At 35.5% G+C, this 18,498-nt stretch overlaps 1 protein-coding gene across 1 annotated transcript in view; it reads right to left on the bottom strand.

The window, feature by feature from the left end:
• The window catches only part of SRPK1 (SRSF protein kinase 1), a 63,109-nt gene that overhangs the window by 23,032 nt on the left and 21,579 nt on the right, over positions 1 to 18,498 (bottom strand). Inside the window, 4 exon segments of the mRNA XM_065912101.1 lie at positions 7,448 to 7,535; positions 8,592 to 8,679; positions 9,584 to 9,692; positions 10,511 to 10,629. Of these exon segments, the coding sequence (XP_065768173.1) occupies positions 7,448 to 7,535; positions 8,592 to 8,679; positions 9,584 to 9,692; positions 10,511 to 10,629 (404 nt within the window).

Consider the following 18,498-nt stretch of genomic DNA (forward strand, 5'->3'; position numbering starts at 1 on the left):
TGTACATAAAGCTAGTGAAAGCACTAGACTTAAGGTGCTGATTAGCTTCTTCCCTTATGTCAAAATTAATGTCCAGGGTAACAACTCCAACTCTCCTAATATCAGAGCAAGGAAAAATAAATTCTGCTTTAGCTACAGAAAACAATACACCAGAACAACCTAAAAAGTGTAAATGTCAACATTTTTAAACAACAAGAAGCCGACCTGCTTCATTCTCTGTAGTGCACAAACTAACCTTGATGCTACTGACACCATGTGCTCTCTTCATGTATGAACACCCAAAACCACATTTCCTGACGGAACTACTCTGTGGGCCTGTAGTGCCAGGGCCAGGGCACTGTAGGGATTTTAGTAGGAAGATTTCCTTCTGTATTTTCGACAGAAGTTTCTATAAAAATTGAAAGTCAAGACATTTGTATGTAATAATGATCCAGTGTTTTAAAACAGACTTCTGTTTTAAATAAGATTCTCCACTAAAGGAAAACCTGGACTCCTTAAAAAAGCCAAATCCAGGGCCTTTTGGCAACCTGGAATACCTTGCTGGTGCCAACAGTAAGGGAACACGTCAAGAGGAAATAGGAACCAGCTTGAAGAAACCACGGGCCAAAGTTCAGAACATTTTGCAAAGTGAAGTTATGAATTCGCTTAAACTAAAAACAGAATGAATCCAAACAAGATACTGAAATAAGGGTGTGTTCAGGGCAGAAAAATGTCTTCTTTAGATAAAAGGTCAATTAATAAATACATAAAGTATGACAGAAATAAAAGTTACCATTTTATAATCACTACAGTAACAACTGAACTGATTCAGGTAAGAATCAATGAATACTAAAACTGTTGATAAAGACTGCTGGGGAGAAAGAATTCTCATGGAGTTACCCTATCACCCCACAGACTGCTTACTAATTATAAAAGGAAAAAGGTACTTTTAAACAGGGAAATCCAGAAGACTCTGCCTTAACCAAGTGATCAAACATATTATCACCAATGGTAAGCATCAATTCATATCATGTACCCTCTGATGTAATACAATGAGAAAAAATGTAGTATACTTGACAAAAATGATTATAATGAACTTAATCATGAGCAAACAATCAGGCAAATCCAAATTAAGGAACAATACAACTGGCCTGGATTCTTTGAGGTCAGTAGCAGGGTGGTGGTGGTGAATGCATGAAAGAAACTGTTCTCAATTAAAGATTTAAAAAATGGGTATGTTCAGTTCAGTCGCTCAGTCATGTCCGACTTTGCGACTCCATAAACCGCAGCACACCAGGCCTCCCTGTCCATCACCAACTCCCGGAGTTTACCCAAACTCATGTCCATCGACTACCTTAGAAAATATAATCAAAATTAAAGCAAGATATCATTTCAAACTCAGCAGAATGACTAAACTATAAAGATTAGGGTTTCTTTGGTGGCTCAGTGGTAAAGAATCTGCCTGCCAATGCAGGAGACACGAGCTCAGTCCCTGGTTGGGGAAGATCCCACATGCTGTGGAACAACTGAGCCTGAGCGTCAGAACTATTCAGCCTGAAGTCTGCAGCCCGGGAACCACAAGGACAGGCCTGCATGCCCCAGAACTTGTTCTCCACAACTAGAGGCCACTGCAATGAGAAGCCCGCACACTGCAACAAAGAGGAGCCCCTGCTTGCCACCACCTACAGAAACACCTGTGTAGCAAAGAAGATCCAGCAGAGTAGAAAAAAAAAAAAAGAAAAACCTATTTTAAAAAAATAAAAAAGACTAACACGATTAAATGTAGGTGAGGAAATGGAGCAACTGGAGTTCCCATGCTGCACTAACAAAAGTGTAAAATGGTACAACCGCTTTGGAAAACTGGTCGGTAATTTCTTAGAGTTAAACATACGTCTTAGGAACTTCTTTAGTCAAGATAGAGTAACAGGGACTGGGTTTACCCTCTCGCTTTAAGCAACAACAAAATCAAGCAAAATACATAAAGCAACAGATTTAACAACCCTGGATGTCAGGCAAATAAGGCAGTGATCTCTGACAGATTACTGTCTTCTTACTGCCTTGAAACTTTCCAGGCAAACCCCTCTGAGTTAAACAGATAGAACTGAATCCTGGGAGATCAAGGCAGCAGCTATGGTTCACAGCACAAGGTACTAGAGAGAGTTGTAGGGAGTCCTGAAGGTCTGCAACGCGGTCCGGCTCAAACACTCAGCAGAGCAGCAGTCAGCACAGGCATATGAGGAAGCTACTGGCGGCGGGGAAACCATCTGAAAGGACTAGAGGGAACAGTGCCCAGTTCCCCCACAGCGCTCCAACCAGGAAGACTAGAAAAATTCAGTTACAGGTGAGAAATAAATCCACACATATGTGATCAATTAACTTACAACAAAGGAGCCAAGAATATACAATGGGGACAGTAACGTCAATAAGTCATGCTGGGAAAACTGAACAGTCACCTGAAAAAGGATGAAACTAGACTGTTATCTTATAGTATATCCCCAAATCAACTCAAAATGTATTAAAGACCTGAACATAAGACCTGAAACAGTAAAACTGTTAAAAGAATACACAGGTGCTAAGCTCCTTGACATTGGGCTTGGCGATAATATTTTGGATCTGACACCAAAAACAAAGTCAACAAAAGCAAAAATGAACAAGAACTATTTCAAACTAAAAATCCTCTGCAGAAAAAAAGGAAACAAAATGAAAATGAATAGGCCACCTATGGAATGGGAAAAAATACTTAAAAATCAAAGATCTGACAAGGAGTTAATAAAAATTATAAAAAAACCTCACATGACTCAACAGGGGGAAAAGACCTCAGTCTGATTAAAACAAGAACAAAGAATTTGAACACATTTTTCCGGAGAAGACAAACAGATGGCCAACAAGTACATGAAAAAGAGTTCGACATCACTAATCACCAGGGAAATGCAAAACAAACAGCAAGACACAGAAGCGACCTAAGTGTCCAGTGATGGATGAACATGAAGAGAATGTGGTCTACATGCACAACGGGATATTCTCATTCAGCCGTAAGAAGGGAAGCCTGCCGTTTGGGACAACATGGATGTACCTTGAGGGTGTCAGCCAAATCAAAGATGACGACTGTATGATCCATTTATATGTGGAATCTAAGACCAAAGCAAGACAACAAATGCAGACACAGAAAACAGATGAGTGGCTGCCAAAGGTGGGAGGTGGGGGAACAGGTGATGGTGGTCACAAGGTACAAACTTCCGGTTATAAGATGAGTAAGTGTTGAGTGTGTAAGGTACAGGATGGTGACTGTACTTAATAATACTGTATATTTGAGAATTGCTCAGAGAGTTCTCAACACAAGAAAAACGTGTAACTATGTGTGGTGAAGGCTGTTAACTTACTATGGTAATCATTTTGCAATATATACATCTATTAAATCATTACGCTATATACCAAAAACTAATACAATGTTGTGTATCAATTATGAACAGAAAGTGAAAGTCACTCAGTCTTGTCGGCTCTGAAACCCCATGGACCATAGCCCACCAGGCTCCACTGTCCATGGGATTTTCCAGGAAAGAAACTGGAGTGGGTAGCCATTCCCTTCTCCCAACCTAGGGATTGAACCCAGGTCTCCTACGTTACAGACAGATACTTTATCATATAAGCCACTGGGAAAGTCCAATAAAAAAAAAAAACCTGGAAAAATTCATAGTTATGGGGCATTTGGCAGAATATTTAGGAAGACCTTGCCTCAGTGGAAGGAACGATTAGTCTTAGCCATCTAACAAATCATAAAGGTAAAATCTGAAAAGGATCATACTGTTTCCTGACAATAAATGCATTGCAGAACAAAGCTCCAGATTTAAAGGAATGCAAAATATCCAACAGTCAACAAGGTAAAAATCAAAATGTCTCAATGAAAGACTACCAGGCAACAAAGATGCAGGAAAATGTATCTGAAAATTAGAAATATCAATCATTTAGAACTGACCCAGAACTGACCCACTTGTTAGAATTAGCAGACAATGAAATTAAACAGTCATAGTAGTACTCCATATGCTGAAGAGATACAAAAGATTTTTAAAAAGAGAGAGACCCAGAGAAGAGGTGGTGTATACATATTAATGGACTAGCCATAAAAACAATGAAACCTTGCCATTTGTGACATAGATGAACCTAAAGGGTATGCTTCTAAGTGAGATGAATGAGACAGAGAAAGACAAACACTGTACACTTTCACTTAATAATGTGGAGTAACAGACAAAAACAGATGAACAAACACCAGAAAACAGTTACAGATACAGAGAACAAACAGGTGGTTGCCAGAGGGAGGACGGTTGGAGGACGAAAGAAACACGTGAGACCGATTAATAACTACAAACTTCCAGTTGCAAAATAAGTGAGTCATGGGTGTGAAATGTACAGTGTGGAGAATATAGTCAACTTTTAACATCTCTGTATGATAACCTTAGTAGACTTATCACAGTGTGTGTGATAACTATCAAATTATATCTCAATAAAACTGGAAAAAAAGAGAGACCCAAATTGAACTTTTGAGATGAAAAGCAGTAAGTGAGAGATGAAAAATATCATGGGTGGGATAAATGGCAGATCAGGCACTGCAGAATGAGATTAGTAAACCCAAAAGTACAGCAATAGAAACTATCCAAAATGCAACACAGAAAGAAAAATAATCCAAACAAACAAACCCACAGACCCACAAGAGTAAGCTGTAAGGGGAACTTCCAAGTGACACAAAAAATGGGAGGGGAGGAAAAGAATGAAGGTACTTGCTCTTTGCAGAGGATTGACAAATCATAAAAGTGATGGCAGTATAACCAACCCAGTGGCAAACTGTGTGCTGTGCTTAGATTCTGCCCCCCATTTCCCACTAAAAGGAATTAGGGCTTTGTAGATACATGGCTGACCCCAGGTCTGGGACAATAAATATACAAAATCAACCTGCAACATTTTGACGTGCCAAATAATAAAGGAACTGTTAAAAACTTTATGTGACTCTTGACTGAAGTTAAAAATTAAAAAAAGAAAAAGAAAAAGAGACATCTAGAGAGACTGAAATACTGACTACATAAAGGGACTAAGAAACTGGTCCCCAATTTTTTTTAAGGAATAATAACTATGTTGGGGTTATATTTTAAGAGTCTCTATCTTTTGGAAATACTTTCTAAAATAATTATGGATGAAGTAATATATTTAAGACTGGTCACAAAATTATCAGGAGATACAGACAAAACAACATTGGTTATAAGTTGATAAATTTGGGAATGAGTACTGGATCTCTGAGGATTCAAACTATTCTATTTCTGTATATATGAAATATACCAAAGTAAGATATTTTAGAATGCAGATTGCTTAAACAAACAAACCAGAAAAAGAGAATTTTAAATTATTCTCAAGTTCCTAGCTTTATTATTAACTTTCCTTTGAGAGAAGCATTACAATTTGACAACAATGTTGTTTTAATCTGCAAGTAGTGATATAAAAATGATCAAACATTTAATAGCTTAAAAACAAAATCAACTGGGTGAAACAGCAAAAGCATATGCTAAAAAAAATTTTGTGGGAGATGGTGTAAAGAAAAAAGGCTGAAAATTAATTAAGAGCCACATTTAGAGTGCCTTATGAACAAGAAGAGCTAGCAAAAGAGGTAAAACACACACTAGAAAAAAAGTATCCTAAAAACATAGGTTGCACATAGGTGACCAAAAACGACAATGACTTATGTTAATATTATGTAAAGATCAGCTGTTACTTCTTAATCACTCTTCTCCCCTCACCACCCATGGAAGTAGAACGAACCCATTTATACTGAAGTCTATGACTAGCTTTCTAGTTCAGAGTCCTTGTGAGACTTCAAAATGAGAAAGAACAGTGCTCCAGAGAAAAGGCAGTATACCCAGATACAAAGAAAATCAGATATGTAGCTCCATACAGTTATGCCTGTGTTGTGAAAAGAGATGAGGGGCAGGAGAATGACGTAACCCATTAAACCTTAACTCAGTGCTCTGAGTTTTATCCTTTTCAATCTCTAGAAGCAGCAAGTAATTCTGTAACTGAGACAGCTGGGAGACAAGTAGGAGGAAGGGCAGAGAGAAATGGCTAAGGATAAAGGGTGAAATGAATAAAATAGGAACTCAGTGGACAGAAACTACAGAGAAACCGTATGGTGATATTTGGAAAACATCTTAGAACTTGAAATTCAAATCTATTAAGATATTTCAACAGTTAAAAGGTACTCTGCATTACTAAGATTATACAGACTATTTCTACAGTTTTACTATAATGTTCCCAAATTAAGAGAGAAATCTGGCACATGGACAAGCATTACAAGGTCAAATAATAGGGAAATAGAATCTAACAGCCATCACAATATCCTATATGGTTTATTTCTTGGTTAGCCTTCCTAATTCTTTGAAAAAATGTGTGTGCACACACACAAAGTAAGTCACCTATGAAATGACCACAACAGACATAAATTGATGATTCATATGGCATGATTCTTCTATCTGTATTCCTTAGAGACGGAGGGCAGGGGATATAATTTATACTTCTCCTAGGAAATAACTGAAAACTAACTTCAGAATGACAGATAAAATCTTCATGTTATCACCTGTTCTGTCTCGTTTCTTATCCTTTCTCCATGAGTTTAGTTCAAATCTCTTAAATCACAGTCCACATGATACTAGAGAGTCCTATGTAGCCCATTTCCTTTAACAAGTCACTGGCTACAAACAGTGTGTGTTAAGAGAAGCTAAACATGCAGAGAAAGTAGAAATGATACATGAAATCTTTCCTTACACATTTTAATACACTTTAAAAAAACAGTTTTAGACTCTCCAATCCAAGTGAAATTCTTCATCTTTTATTCCGAAAAATTTGATAGGTCTTTACAAGCATAGCTGTTGCAACAATCTTTCAAACAGCTCTTTGCATGTCACACTGATATTAACTTATGGGGGAAAAAGCAGCTAACATTCCTTCCAACTTTAAAATTCTAAAATTTCAGATCAAAACATAAAACTAGTCAGTTTTTTTCATTACGACAGAATATAAACAATTACATTTAGATTTTAAGCATAATCTACATGTACAGCCTCTTAAATATTGAGATAATAAAGTGCACTGAATTCTTATTTAACCTATTTCTCAATAATTCCATTAAAATCTGTTAATTGATAAAAAAATAGAAACTTTACTTAGTTTTAGTACTACTAGTCTTTCTTCTTAAAGTTTCTTTTGACTTCAGTTTTAATTTGCCTCAAAAAAGGAAAAAGTGTAAAGCAATACCTTTAAAAACACAACATACAAAAGACAGACATGATTCACAATGTGTTCAAAAGTTTACAATAAAATAAAAAACATTTTGATTATAGTTTGAGAAAAGAGACCAATGCAAATCTCATTCTTTTCTTTGAAATAAAGTTATGTCATGATTTGTTTTCAAAATAGGTTCTAAAAAGGATACGTGTTCCATTAACTCCTGATATTTTAAAGTCATCTAGTAGTTGAACAACCATTTCTCTGTTTGGATCATCAGGATCTGAATTACGAACCTATAATAGGGGAGACAATATTTTAAAAAAGGGAAAGCATAGAAATAAACCAAATGGTGAGGGAGGGGATACCAGCAGCATATGTAACAAAGCATTACTTCAGAAAAGAGCTCATACAAATCTATAAGACAAACATAAAATTTTAATAGTTCAAAGAACTTAATATAAACAGTTCACAAAAGAAGATACAATTAACAAAGATTGTATTGTATAGTCACTGTTCTAATTATAAATTTTGCTCCCAAGTTAACTGCTAGTTACCAGGCCAGGAAGAATTCAGGAGCTTTTGCATGATGCCAATCAACCGCAGCACTAACCATACTGCTTATGCAGCCTTCATTTTTTTCACAGAAAAACCTTCTCAGGGAACGAAGCAGTACCCTGATTTACTTTGGGGCATGAGCTCATCTTGTTACAGACTAGCACATTGAAAGTATTTCCCTGAAGCTCTCTTGGTCTAGCATCCTCACTTTTCTGAATGAAAAATCTAAGGCTCAGAGGAAATAAAGTTGAGGATATATTCAGATAGAGCCGGTCCTAAAAACTCATGTTTTCTCACTTGGGATTCAAGTTTCTTCTACCTCACTGACATTTCCTAATTTTTAAGAAAACTAAAAATAAGTTTTGAAAATATTTACCTAAGTTTCCAGGTAACATAAGGGAATTAATAACTATAGTGCTTATTTTTTTATTAAATATTTTTAAAGATTTTAAAACAAAATAGAAGTTATGTATTTATTCACTCCTTTTCTTTTAACCATGACAGGAAAGAAAAACATTGTGTTATCTGGCACATAAAACATGCTCAAAACATTTTTATTTGCAAGGTTTCTTTTCAGTGTGCATGCATAGGGAGAGTTGCCATCACAGCATATTCTACCAGTTCCCTACCAAATACACAGACTGTGTAAATACTGTCTTCTTCTATCTCTTTAAGGATACCGGAACTTCACAGTAAAACTTATCCATGCCAAAAAGTATATACTTGGTATGCCTTAACTTTAATAAAACTTTATTTATTTATAATGCAGCTCACACATACAATCTAATACTTACTGATTTCAGCAACCGGATTTCATCAAGTGCAGTTTCAGTATAATGTTCAGCACTTTTAACTACTTTCATTGCCACGAACTTCTTTCCCCTAAGAAACAAACACAGGCAATTAAGACCAAATGCCTTAGCTTTCCGTTAGCAAGCTAAGATTTAACCATAACTGGGAGACAGTGACAGAAAAATATTGATTTCATGTTCCCCTGGTCAAACACAAACTACTACTTCTGTGGGATTATCTGTACCTGTTAATAGCACTAACTGGCCAAATTTAACTTATATGAAGAAGAAAATCTGTTCCTAGGTAATGTCAGTCATCAAACATTTTCTCTGAGTTAAAATCTACTTTCTGAATGCTCCATGAACCCATGTAAAACCATGAAATGGAGATAAGGGGGGAAACCTCACCAAATCAGAAGTATTCTGTATACTTATATAGCAAAACCTAAAAGGTTAAAAGCTATAATATTATTCTTTCTTCTAAGAAGCAAGAAGAAATACTTGGGTGAAAAACTCATAAAAACAGTGCATAGATAGCAACTGCTGTCTCATCAAAGATAGAAGGTACACTTTAAGGTAAACATCCAGTGTTAACTGCCTGTGATTTTCATGTAGAGGTTTTAGACTGTATGGCTGAGCAAATCTGTTATAGAAACAAAACACAAGAAAATAATTTCACACAGGTTGGTCTAGGACACCATCTAAAAATTTAGCTCTAGTCCAGTGGGAAAAACTATGAACTAATATACTATACTATCTTTGAGTATCTGTAATGTTTTTAATTTGGGAGTTTCAGGAGCCTTACTGATAATAATTCAATCAATCTTGTGTCTCCTCTAAGGTGCTGCTTCACCAGAGGAAAGTCATTTGCCCAAGGACATAAAGATTATTGACTGTAAGATTTTTATTAAGAAATCAGTCTAGAGCTAGACTAAAAGCGGAAAATTAAACACAAACATTTAGGAATCACCTAATCCTCTTGTACTAAAACTTACTGAATATCCCATGATAACCACACAGTTGAAAAGTGTCCCCAGCCCAACTTTCGGATCACATGATATCTCCCATTGAACAGATCTCCAATTTTCACAAGATGATAACCTCCTGGAAGAAACAATAGAGGGAAATAATCACTTAAGTAGAAAAAACCCAAAAACTCACATTTTCCAACATGTATACATCTTCAGCAAATAAAAATGGTTTCTTTTAATACAATCAATTCAACAAAAGAAAATTTTAAATCAAGTCAGCAACACAGTATTATTGAGCTCATGTTAACTTGAAAAAAAAATTACTTTTCCAAAACACAGCAAACAGCAACCAGAAGACCAGAAAAGACTGGCAACAGTGGCAGGAATCAAAGGATTTAAACATCTATCTCTGCCTGCTGAGAAGAACCAAGTTCTCCTTGATGGTAAGATAACATTCTGTTATAAGATCCGATCCTAGCCAAGAATCCTGGAACGTTTTGTAAAAGAAACAAAATATATCAGGCAATCTTATGCCACAGTTTTTAAGTATCCATAAGTCTAATATAATGTAGCTTGGCAATCATCACTTTGAGAAAAAAGTAGTGAAAATATGTTTTTCAAAAGTCTATATACCAAATGTTATCACTGTTTACTTCTGGATGACAGCATTATAAATGACTTTTGTTTTCTTTTTGTTTAATATATTTCTGAAATTTTCTAAGGAAAATATGCACTATCATTTTTTAAGGAAAGAAGGAGTGAATACATTTAATTTAAACCAAGCTTTAATTAAGTCAAACTAAAAGGAAATACTAATTCCTATACTTAGAGAAAAGGATGCAATAAGCAGAAAGCATTAATACCGTTTATGCTGACAGATCAAATATTCAAATGAAAGAGTGTACACATGAATTACATCTTACTTGGTATCTCCCTCACAGAAAACCTTACCTTTGCAGTAATCATTGGGATCTTCCTGCTCATCATCATCAGATCCCAGGATCTCCTCTTCCTGCTCGGGCGGGTCACTCTCAGAGTGCGGAGCAGAGCCTCGGGGCTGAGTTTCAGATCTAAGAAATAATACAAACATATTCATTCCATGTGAGCAGAAGAAAACAGGACCCATGAACAGATAACACAAACAGAATGTTACACAGTGGCAGCCTAGGAAAACATTACCTATCACTTTACCTCTTGTTAGGAAAAGCCTAGTTTTAAAAAGTCAGTACACGGTTAAACAAAATCTGGAAAATATATAAAAGTACAAAGGGGAAAAATGACTTGAATCTCAATATTCAAACAAAACTGCTGGTAAAACTACTAGACCTTCCTCCAGTTATTTGCTGTTATTTTTATAAACATACATCATTTATAAACAAATTTGTACCCTGCTTTTCCTATTACATTATTAACTTTCCCCCTCATTCCTCCACAAGCCCTTAAATCTTACTTCCCTTGGTGGTATCACTGTCTACTCTGGTACATTCTGTTCAGCTGGAAACTTGTTTCTAACTCTTCAGTACTAAAAATTAAAGCTGTTGAGTATTTTTAGACAATTTTTATTCTGTATTTAGAATTATTCCCTTAAACTACCAGATAAAGATAGAAACATTTTTCCTGTTTATAAAAATAACACGTTAAATATAGGAAATTTTAAAAATAATTATTTTGTTCTAAAACATCTCTACTCTGAACATACTAACACTTTGGATTATTTCTTTCTAGTCTGTGCCCACAAATGGTTTTTAATATAGTATGACTTTTCTGAAAGAGCTGTAATGAATTACATCTCCAGCCACATATGGGCTCCAAGTATTCAAGTATTGCTAAGTTTAAAAAATTTGGTTTATTTGACAAGTTAAAATGTTATTTTCTAATGTGCTAAACATTTGAAACTGATTCCTTTCTCTACAGGCCATCAATTAGTTATACTGAAACTTTTGAGCACTGAGTAAGTAGTTCAGGAGGCAGAAAGACTTGGATTTGCATTCAGGCTCTGATACGTAAAAGCTGCCTGCTTCATAAAGCTTTGAGCAAAAGAAGCAGTGTCCACATCACTCTTTTCAGCAGTTGCAGAAAAGGGAATTTTAATTCCCATTTCCCAGTATTTTATTTGAATTTTCAAACTTTTTTCATCAGATTGTTTTTTTCAAAAGATTCAATTGCAGAAAAAAATTTAATAGCAAAATTAATGGGCTGCTGAGACATAACTACATTGGCAAGCATGACTAGATTTGGATTTTCAGTGGCCATTCCAACCTGCCTCAACTCTTCATACTTTCTGTCCCTCAAGGGATACAAAAGTAGTTACAAAACTGCATGATTCAATTCTTAGTGAAAGCTTGTCTTTGGGAAACTTACCTGGCCTACTTTCCTAAGTGAGAATAATGAGTCTGAATTAACATTTCCAAATTTATTAAGACGGGGTTCTAAAACAAATTCTCTGATTTCAAACTTGTTGTCTTACAATTTTTATTTCAAGAACTATAATTGAGAAATTTTTGAAAAGCAGTGAAATATTAAGTTGTGAAAAACAGACATGAAATTCCCACTTCTTTTTTCTCTTGAATGTTCCTTTTCTACAGACTCCTGCACTGTTTCAATGATGTACCACCTTCATTTATCTTTAGGATAGGATTTATAGTCTCTAAGATTCCTTTAGATCCCTGGCTTTCTCAAACTGCCCATGTCATGCTTTTACACATGATGTCAGTCAATGAACATCAGACAACTGAATAAAAGCCTCTGCCAGAAAAAGACAAAAACCCAAAAAAGAAAGAAAATTTGAGACAAGAGACAGTTACTACTAGATAGTGATGATAACATGATTAAAGAGCTCAATATCACTGTTAACTTTGATTGATGGTTGTTATAACAGTATAAAATTTCTGAAGAAATACTACAGAAAGAATTTCAGCTTATTAACACTTGAAACTAAAAACCAGTCTTCCTAGAAAAGGGAGAGTTCTAAAATAGTTTCAGTCTGTGCTTCAAAACTTAGGATACCTATCAATATTTCATACAAGTATATGCTATCTATATTTAGAAGAAAAACCACTGTTATCAGTAAAGCTCTCAAACCATACAAAATTTAACCCAGTACATCTACAAAATCTCCAATATAAACTGAAATGAACAACAGATCAAAATTTTATAGCAGTATGCTTTCAAAGAAACTCTAACTTATAACCCAATTAAAACACCAGTAATATTAGAAACAGGAATACACTTGGCTGTGGTATAGAGCAGAATCAAGGCAAAAATTTGGGAAGAAAGCAGAAAGCAGTGGAAAAGCTTGACAGTTTTGCTCTCCTTATACTTCCAAGCTTGTTTTGACACAAAGTCTGGAGTGTGAATGGAGAGGTAATAAAAGCCAAGTCAGAAGGTTTTCTCAGATTTCGAAGGATCCTTTCAACTCAAGATTCCATTTCTGGTATAATCATCACTAATCACTCAATAGCAAAACCAAAGTACTAAACAAAAATTTACTGAATCTTTTGTAGTCAAATACTATATATTCATAACCATCATAAAGAATGTTATTTATGAATTTTCACTTACACATGTCATGAATTCATATATTCAAATTAGCCACACAAACTCCCTACTCCTACATTTTCTAAAGAATAAATGATGATGAAATTCCTGTAGTTCAAAACAAAAAGTAAAACCAAAGAAACTGTTAAGTCCACTCTGACTCACTAAATTGGCTTATAACCTACTCGTGGGTTGGATTTGAAAACACTTTCCTGGGAGTTACTTTTAACTTCTTTGTGTAGGTGTTAGTAGCTCAGTTGTGTCCAACTCTTTATGACCCCATAGACTGTAGCCCACCAAGCTCCTTCGTCCACGGGATTCTCCGGGCAAGAGTTCTGGAGTGGGCTGCCATTTCCTTCTCCAGGGCATCTTCTCAACCCAGGGATCAAACCGGGGTCTCCCACATGGCAGGCAAATTCTTTACCATCTGAGCCACCGCAGAAGATGTAATTCACATGTCATAAGTTCACCAATCTAAAGTGTATACTTCACTAGTTAAAGTATACTCAGAGTTGTGCAATCTCATTACAAAAAAAATTTAGGACATTTTTATCCCCCTCCCTCCAAAAAAAAGCCCAAATCCATCAACAGTTACTCACTATTACACTCTTCCCCCAGACTCTGGAAAACACTGGTCTACTTTATGTCTCTATCAATTTGCCTATTCTGCATATTTCAGATATAGAAAATCACATATTATGTGGTCTTTTGTGACTATTTTCACTTAGCATGTTTTTAAGGTTTATCCAAGCTATAGGGTGTTATCAGTACTTCATTACTTGTTCACAGTAGCACTGTCTGGAATAATGAAAAGCAGGAAACAACTAAATGTCCATCAAGAGGAGAAACAGGTAAGTTATAGTATTTTGATAAAATATATCCAACAGTAAAAATGAAGAAGTTACATCCATCAGCATGAATGAACTGCACAAACTTAAGATGGAGTGCAAACAGCAAGCTGTAGAATAAATACAATGTATCCCACCTTCAAAGTTTAAAAACATACAAAAGAGCCAATGTGTAGTTAAAATATAAATAATTGCACAACTGCAACTAGTCCCTAAAGAATTGCTGGAACTCTGACACACAGTATGGTAATTATAGACAATAAAACTATATTACAAACATCAAACTTTCTAAGAGGCTAGATCTTAACTGTTCCCACCACTGGAAGAAATAATAATTATAAGATATAACAGAGTTATTAATTAACACTACAATGTCAATCATAATGTGATATAAATTCATCAAACATGTTGTACACATTAAACTTATACAATATTATATGCCAATCACATTTCAGTTTTTAAAAAGCTGAGTAAAAAGAATGAATAAAGTAATAACAAAAAAAACACAAGACAAATTCAGGATAGCTATTAATTCCACAAGTGAACAAACTATTAATATAGAGAAATGATCAAGGAGGAGTACACATGGCATCATGTAAGGCAATGAGATTTTCTTAGGCTGAGTAGGCACTACTGTTATTTGTTATTTTATTTTTGTTTATAGTTCAAATATTTTATTTAAAAAATATTGGCTCTGATTGCTTTAAGTATGACTCCAACACATGGCTGGCTTAATGACATTTGGCTAAATCATTATTATACATTTGGAAATCTTATTGACCCTACCCATCAAACTACCCCAAAAAGTGCCTTCATACTGCCTGAGGTTAATCATGTTTTCATAACAAAATACAAATGGCGGCAATGGGGAGAGATTCAATTGCATGCCTAATTCATGGGGAAAAAATGTACTTGCAAAAAAATTTTCTATAGTTTTTTTTAATGGAGAATAAAAATTCAAATAAATGAAAAGTGTACACAGAGAATTTAAATAACAAACAAGCTTGATCTAAATTGATACATTCATATACATAATTTTATATCCATTTAAGAAAACTGGCATACTATAGAATAAAATGAAAATATCTTGGTAGATCTTGATTTAAAAAGGAAATGAAATATAAAATTTCAAAGTATTTAGATATGAGTACATTACATGTTAAAATCTATTCCAGTTTTACTAAAAAAAAAAAAAACCTACATGGATATAACAATCATGTAGATTAAAAAATTGAAGAGCTACTCCTAAAAATCAACAAGTCCAGACAGTAAGGTCAAGTGCTACTACATTTTCAATGAAGAGTTAATTGAGTAGTTCTTTTTTTAAAAATTCTTTTAAAATAAAGTGTACCAGTGTATCTCTAAGAGCTAGAAAAGCTCTCCAGTTAATTTGAGAGTACTAGCACAAACTGACATTCAAAGCAGAAACCCTGACATCCAAAGCAGTCACAAGCAACTCATCTACAGAATGAGGATACTAGCTGCTGCGAGAACTTGACATTTAATAATTAGCATAATCTTATTATGTATGTGTGTGTGCTCAGTCATATCTAACTCTTTGTGACCCTATGGACTGTAGCTCACCAGACTCATCTTTCCATGGGATTTTTCAGGCAAGAATACTGGAGCAGGTTGCCATTTTCTCCTCCAAGGGATCTTCAAGAGTCAGGGATCAAACCCATGTCTCCTGCATTGGCAGGTGGATTCTCGACCACTGAGTCACCTTGTACAGAGGTAGTGATTAATATATATTACTTATTATTAATGCATTTTAAAGTACAGGTACATATTTAAAAATAGCTATGCTGACAGGAGTATGGAGAAACTAGAACCTTTGTGCTTTGCTGCTGGGAGTGTAAAAATGGTGCAGGTGCTATGAAAAGCAGCATGGTGGGTCGCCCCCCCTCCCAGATTAAAAACAAAATCACTATATAATTCAACAATTCTACTCTGGGTATATACCTAAAGAGTTGAAAGCAAAGACTCAAAATGTTTTAACAGATACAGAGTTTCGGTTCTATGAGATGAGAAGTGTTATGGGGATGGACAGTGGTAATAGTTGTACAAAAGTGTGAATGTATTTAACATGATTGAACTGAACAGTTAAAATGGTTAAGGTGGTAGATTTTGTTTTGTGTATTTTACCACAATTTGGGGACAAAAAAATCAACAGGAAAAAACCAATCCCAAAACATTATGAGAGAACATATAACAGAATGATGCTGTGATGTGACAACAATATCTAGACTCCTAGATCTTTTAACTAAGCAGGAAATAAAGATTAAAGCAAAAAAAGTCATCACTTTATTGTTAGTGTAAAATAAATGAATATAATTAGTAATCAATATTAGCAATTAAGTAATTTACAGCACATTCATGTAACTGGAGCGGTACTATTCAAGGAAAGTTAAGACACACCATTATGATGAAAAAGGCAAGTAACTGGATAATATATGTATGTGTGTGTGCTTTAAGTTTAAAAAAAATGTATACAGGTACATATATTAGTATACAAACTAAGAACTGCAAGGATACAGACAATTGTTAACAGGGTTGGTTCTCCTCTTGGAAAGAGTAAAGAAATTAAAAATTTTGTCTTATATAGTACAATTCTGAATTGGTGGCATCTTTTCCTATGAGAATTACTCAGTAAATAGCCAAATCATTTCAAAAATAGACAAAATTAAAAAAAAATACAACTTACTGTTAGGTTGGGAAGAGTGCATGGAGACTGGACTCTCTCATGCTCAGCTGCCTCTTCTGTCTGGTATCATTTACTTTTAGGAAATAACCCTCTACAACTTGGCAAGGCTGCCAATCACCTAGCCCTAACTACCCTTGCTTCCCATGGGTAAATACCTCCCTTGCAAGATCTAGAAATCTTTAGGGAAAGAATGGATGTTGAAAGCTCTACGTCTGAAATCTTCAGCAATAAGAACCAAAGAATTGTCAGAGGGGAGTACTACCACCAAATAGGAGGCAAATGTCTGAAAACAATGTTAAAATACAGAGAAACTAAGCTAAGCCATTTACTGGCTCGGAGTGGAGAAAAACAGGCAACTCCACGGAGATATAGTCAGAGTCCAGCCTCACAGATTAACCCCTCTTTGTTTAGTTGCTAAGTCGTGTCTGACTCTTCTGCGACCCCATGGACTGTAGCCCACCAGGCTCCTCTGTTCATGGAATTTTCCAGGCAAGAATACTGGAGTAGGTTGCCATTTCCTTCCCCAGGGAATCTTTCCAACTCAGGGATCGAACCCATGCTTCCTGCATTGCAGGTGGATTCTTTACCGCTGAGTCATCAGGGAAGCCCCATTAACCCCTCTAGATACAGCCTGGGAAGTGAGTTTGAATTTGGTCACTTAAAACAAGCAGCATTAGATAGGTCATTTGTATCATCAGGTAAGAGTCACAATCACTTCGCACGATCTAGCCAAGCGCACACAGGCAATCTCTCCCGTCAAGCAGCAGCCACGCCACGCGGCTGGACGAGGCTCCCTAGGGCCTCCTCTCCTGTCTTTGCGACCTCCTGTGAAGCTGCAATTATTGTAAAGCAAAGATAGGTTTATTATAGAAAAATGAACACATTCACAAAGACTTAGGTGTAACAATGGCTATCACAGCATTTATTACAGCAAAAAGCTAGAAACAGACTATAACAGACTGCACGATTACATTTATATCATCTCTTCACTCAAAGCCAATAAAACTAAAATAAAATGATAAGTCTACTACAATGTAGAGACAGGGAGAGAGAGCAATGCTCTGGCAATCTAGGGGGAAAAAAAGTGTAAGGTGACCTAAAGTGGAGAAAGGGGACAGGAACACAGGTTGAGAAGAGGGATGGTAAAGAGGGAGGTTAACTGAAAGTTTGTATAATAAAGTTGACCCTCCACACAGCAGACATCCAGAACCAGGAATCCCAGAAGGTTCCAAAGAAGACAGACCCAAAGAGATGCACACCAAAACATATTATAGGTAAAATCTCGAAAGTTAAGGACAAGGAGGAAATACTAAGAGCAGCAAGAAAAAAACACCTTGTTATGTGGCAAGGGAACCCCCATGACATTATCAGTAGATTCTTCAAAAAACTGCAAGTTAGAAGGAAATGGCCAATATATTCAAACTGCTAAAGGAAAAAACAAAAGGACAAAACCTTCTAACCAAGAATACTCTACCTAGGAAAGGGATTCAGAATTCAAGGAGATAAGAGTCTTCCAGACAAACAAAATCTAAAATTGTTCACCACTCCCAAAATGGCCTTAGCAAGAAATGTTAAAGGGATTTCTTTAAGCTGGAAAGAAAGAGTGGAAAGAAAGAGTGGTAATAAGAAAATACATGAAAGAAGAAATTTCACTGGGAAAGTAAAAATAAAGTGGACGAATCACTATTATAGCTATTAATAGTATGAGGGTTAAAAGACAAAAGTTGTAAAAATAATTATGGTAACAATAATTAAGGGATACACAAGCAAAATGCAAGATCAAAAAATGAGGGAAGGAAAGGAAAGAATAAAGATGCTGAGCTTCAGAACAGAATCAAACTTAGTTGCTA

The sequence above is a fragment of the Muntiacus reevesi genome, chromosome 20, assembly GCF_963930625.1.
Source record: "Muntiacus reevesi chromosome 20, mMunRee1.1, whole genome shotgun sequence".
NCBI lineage: Eukaryota > Metazoa > Chordata > Mammalia > Artiodactyla > Cervidae > Muntiacus > Muntiacus reevesi.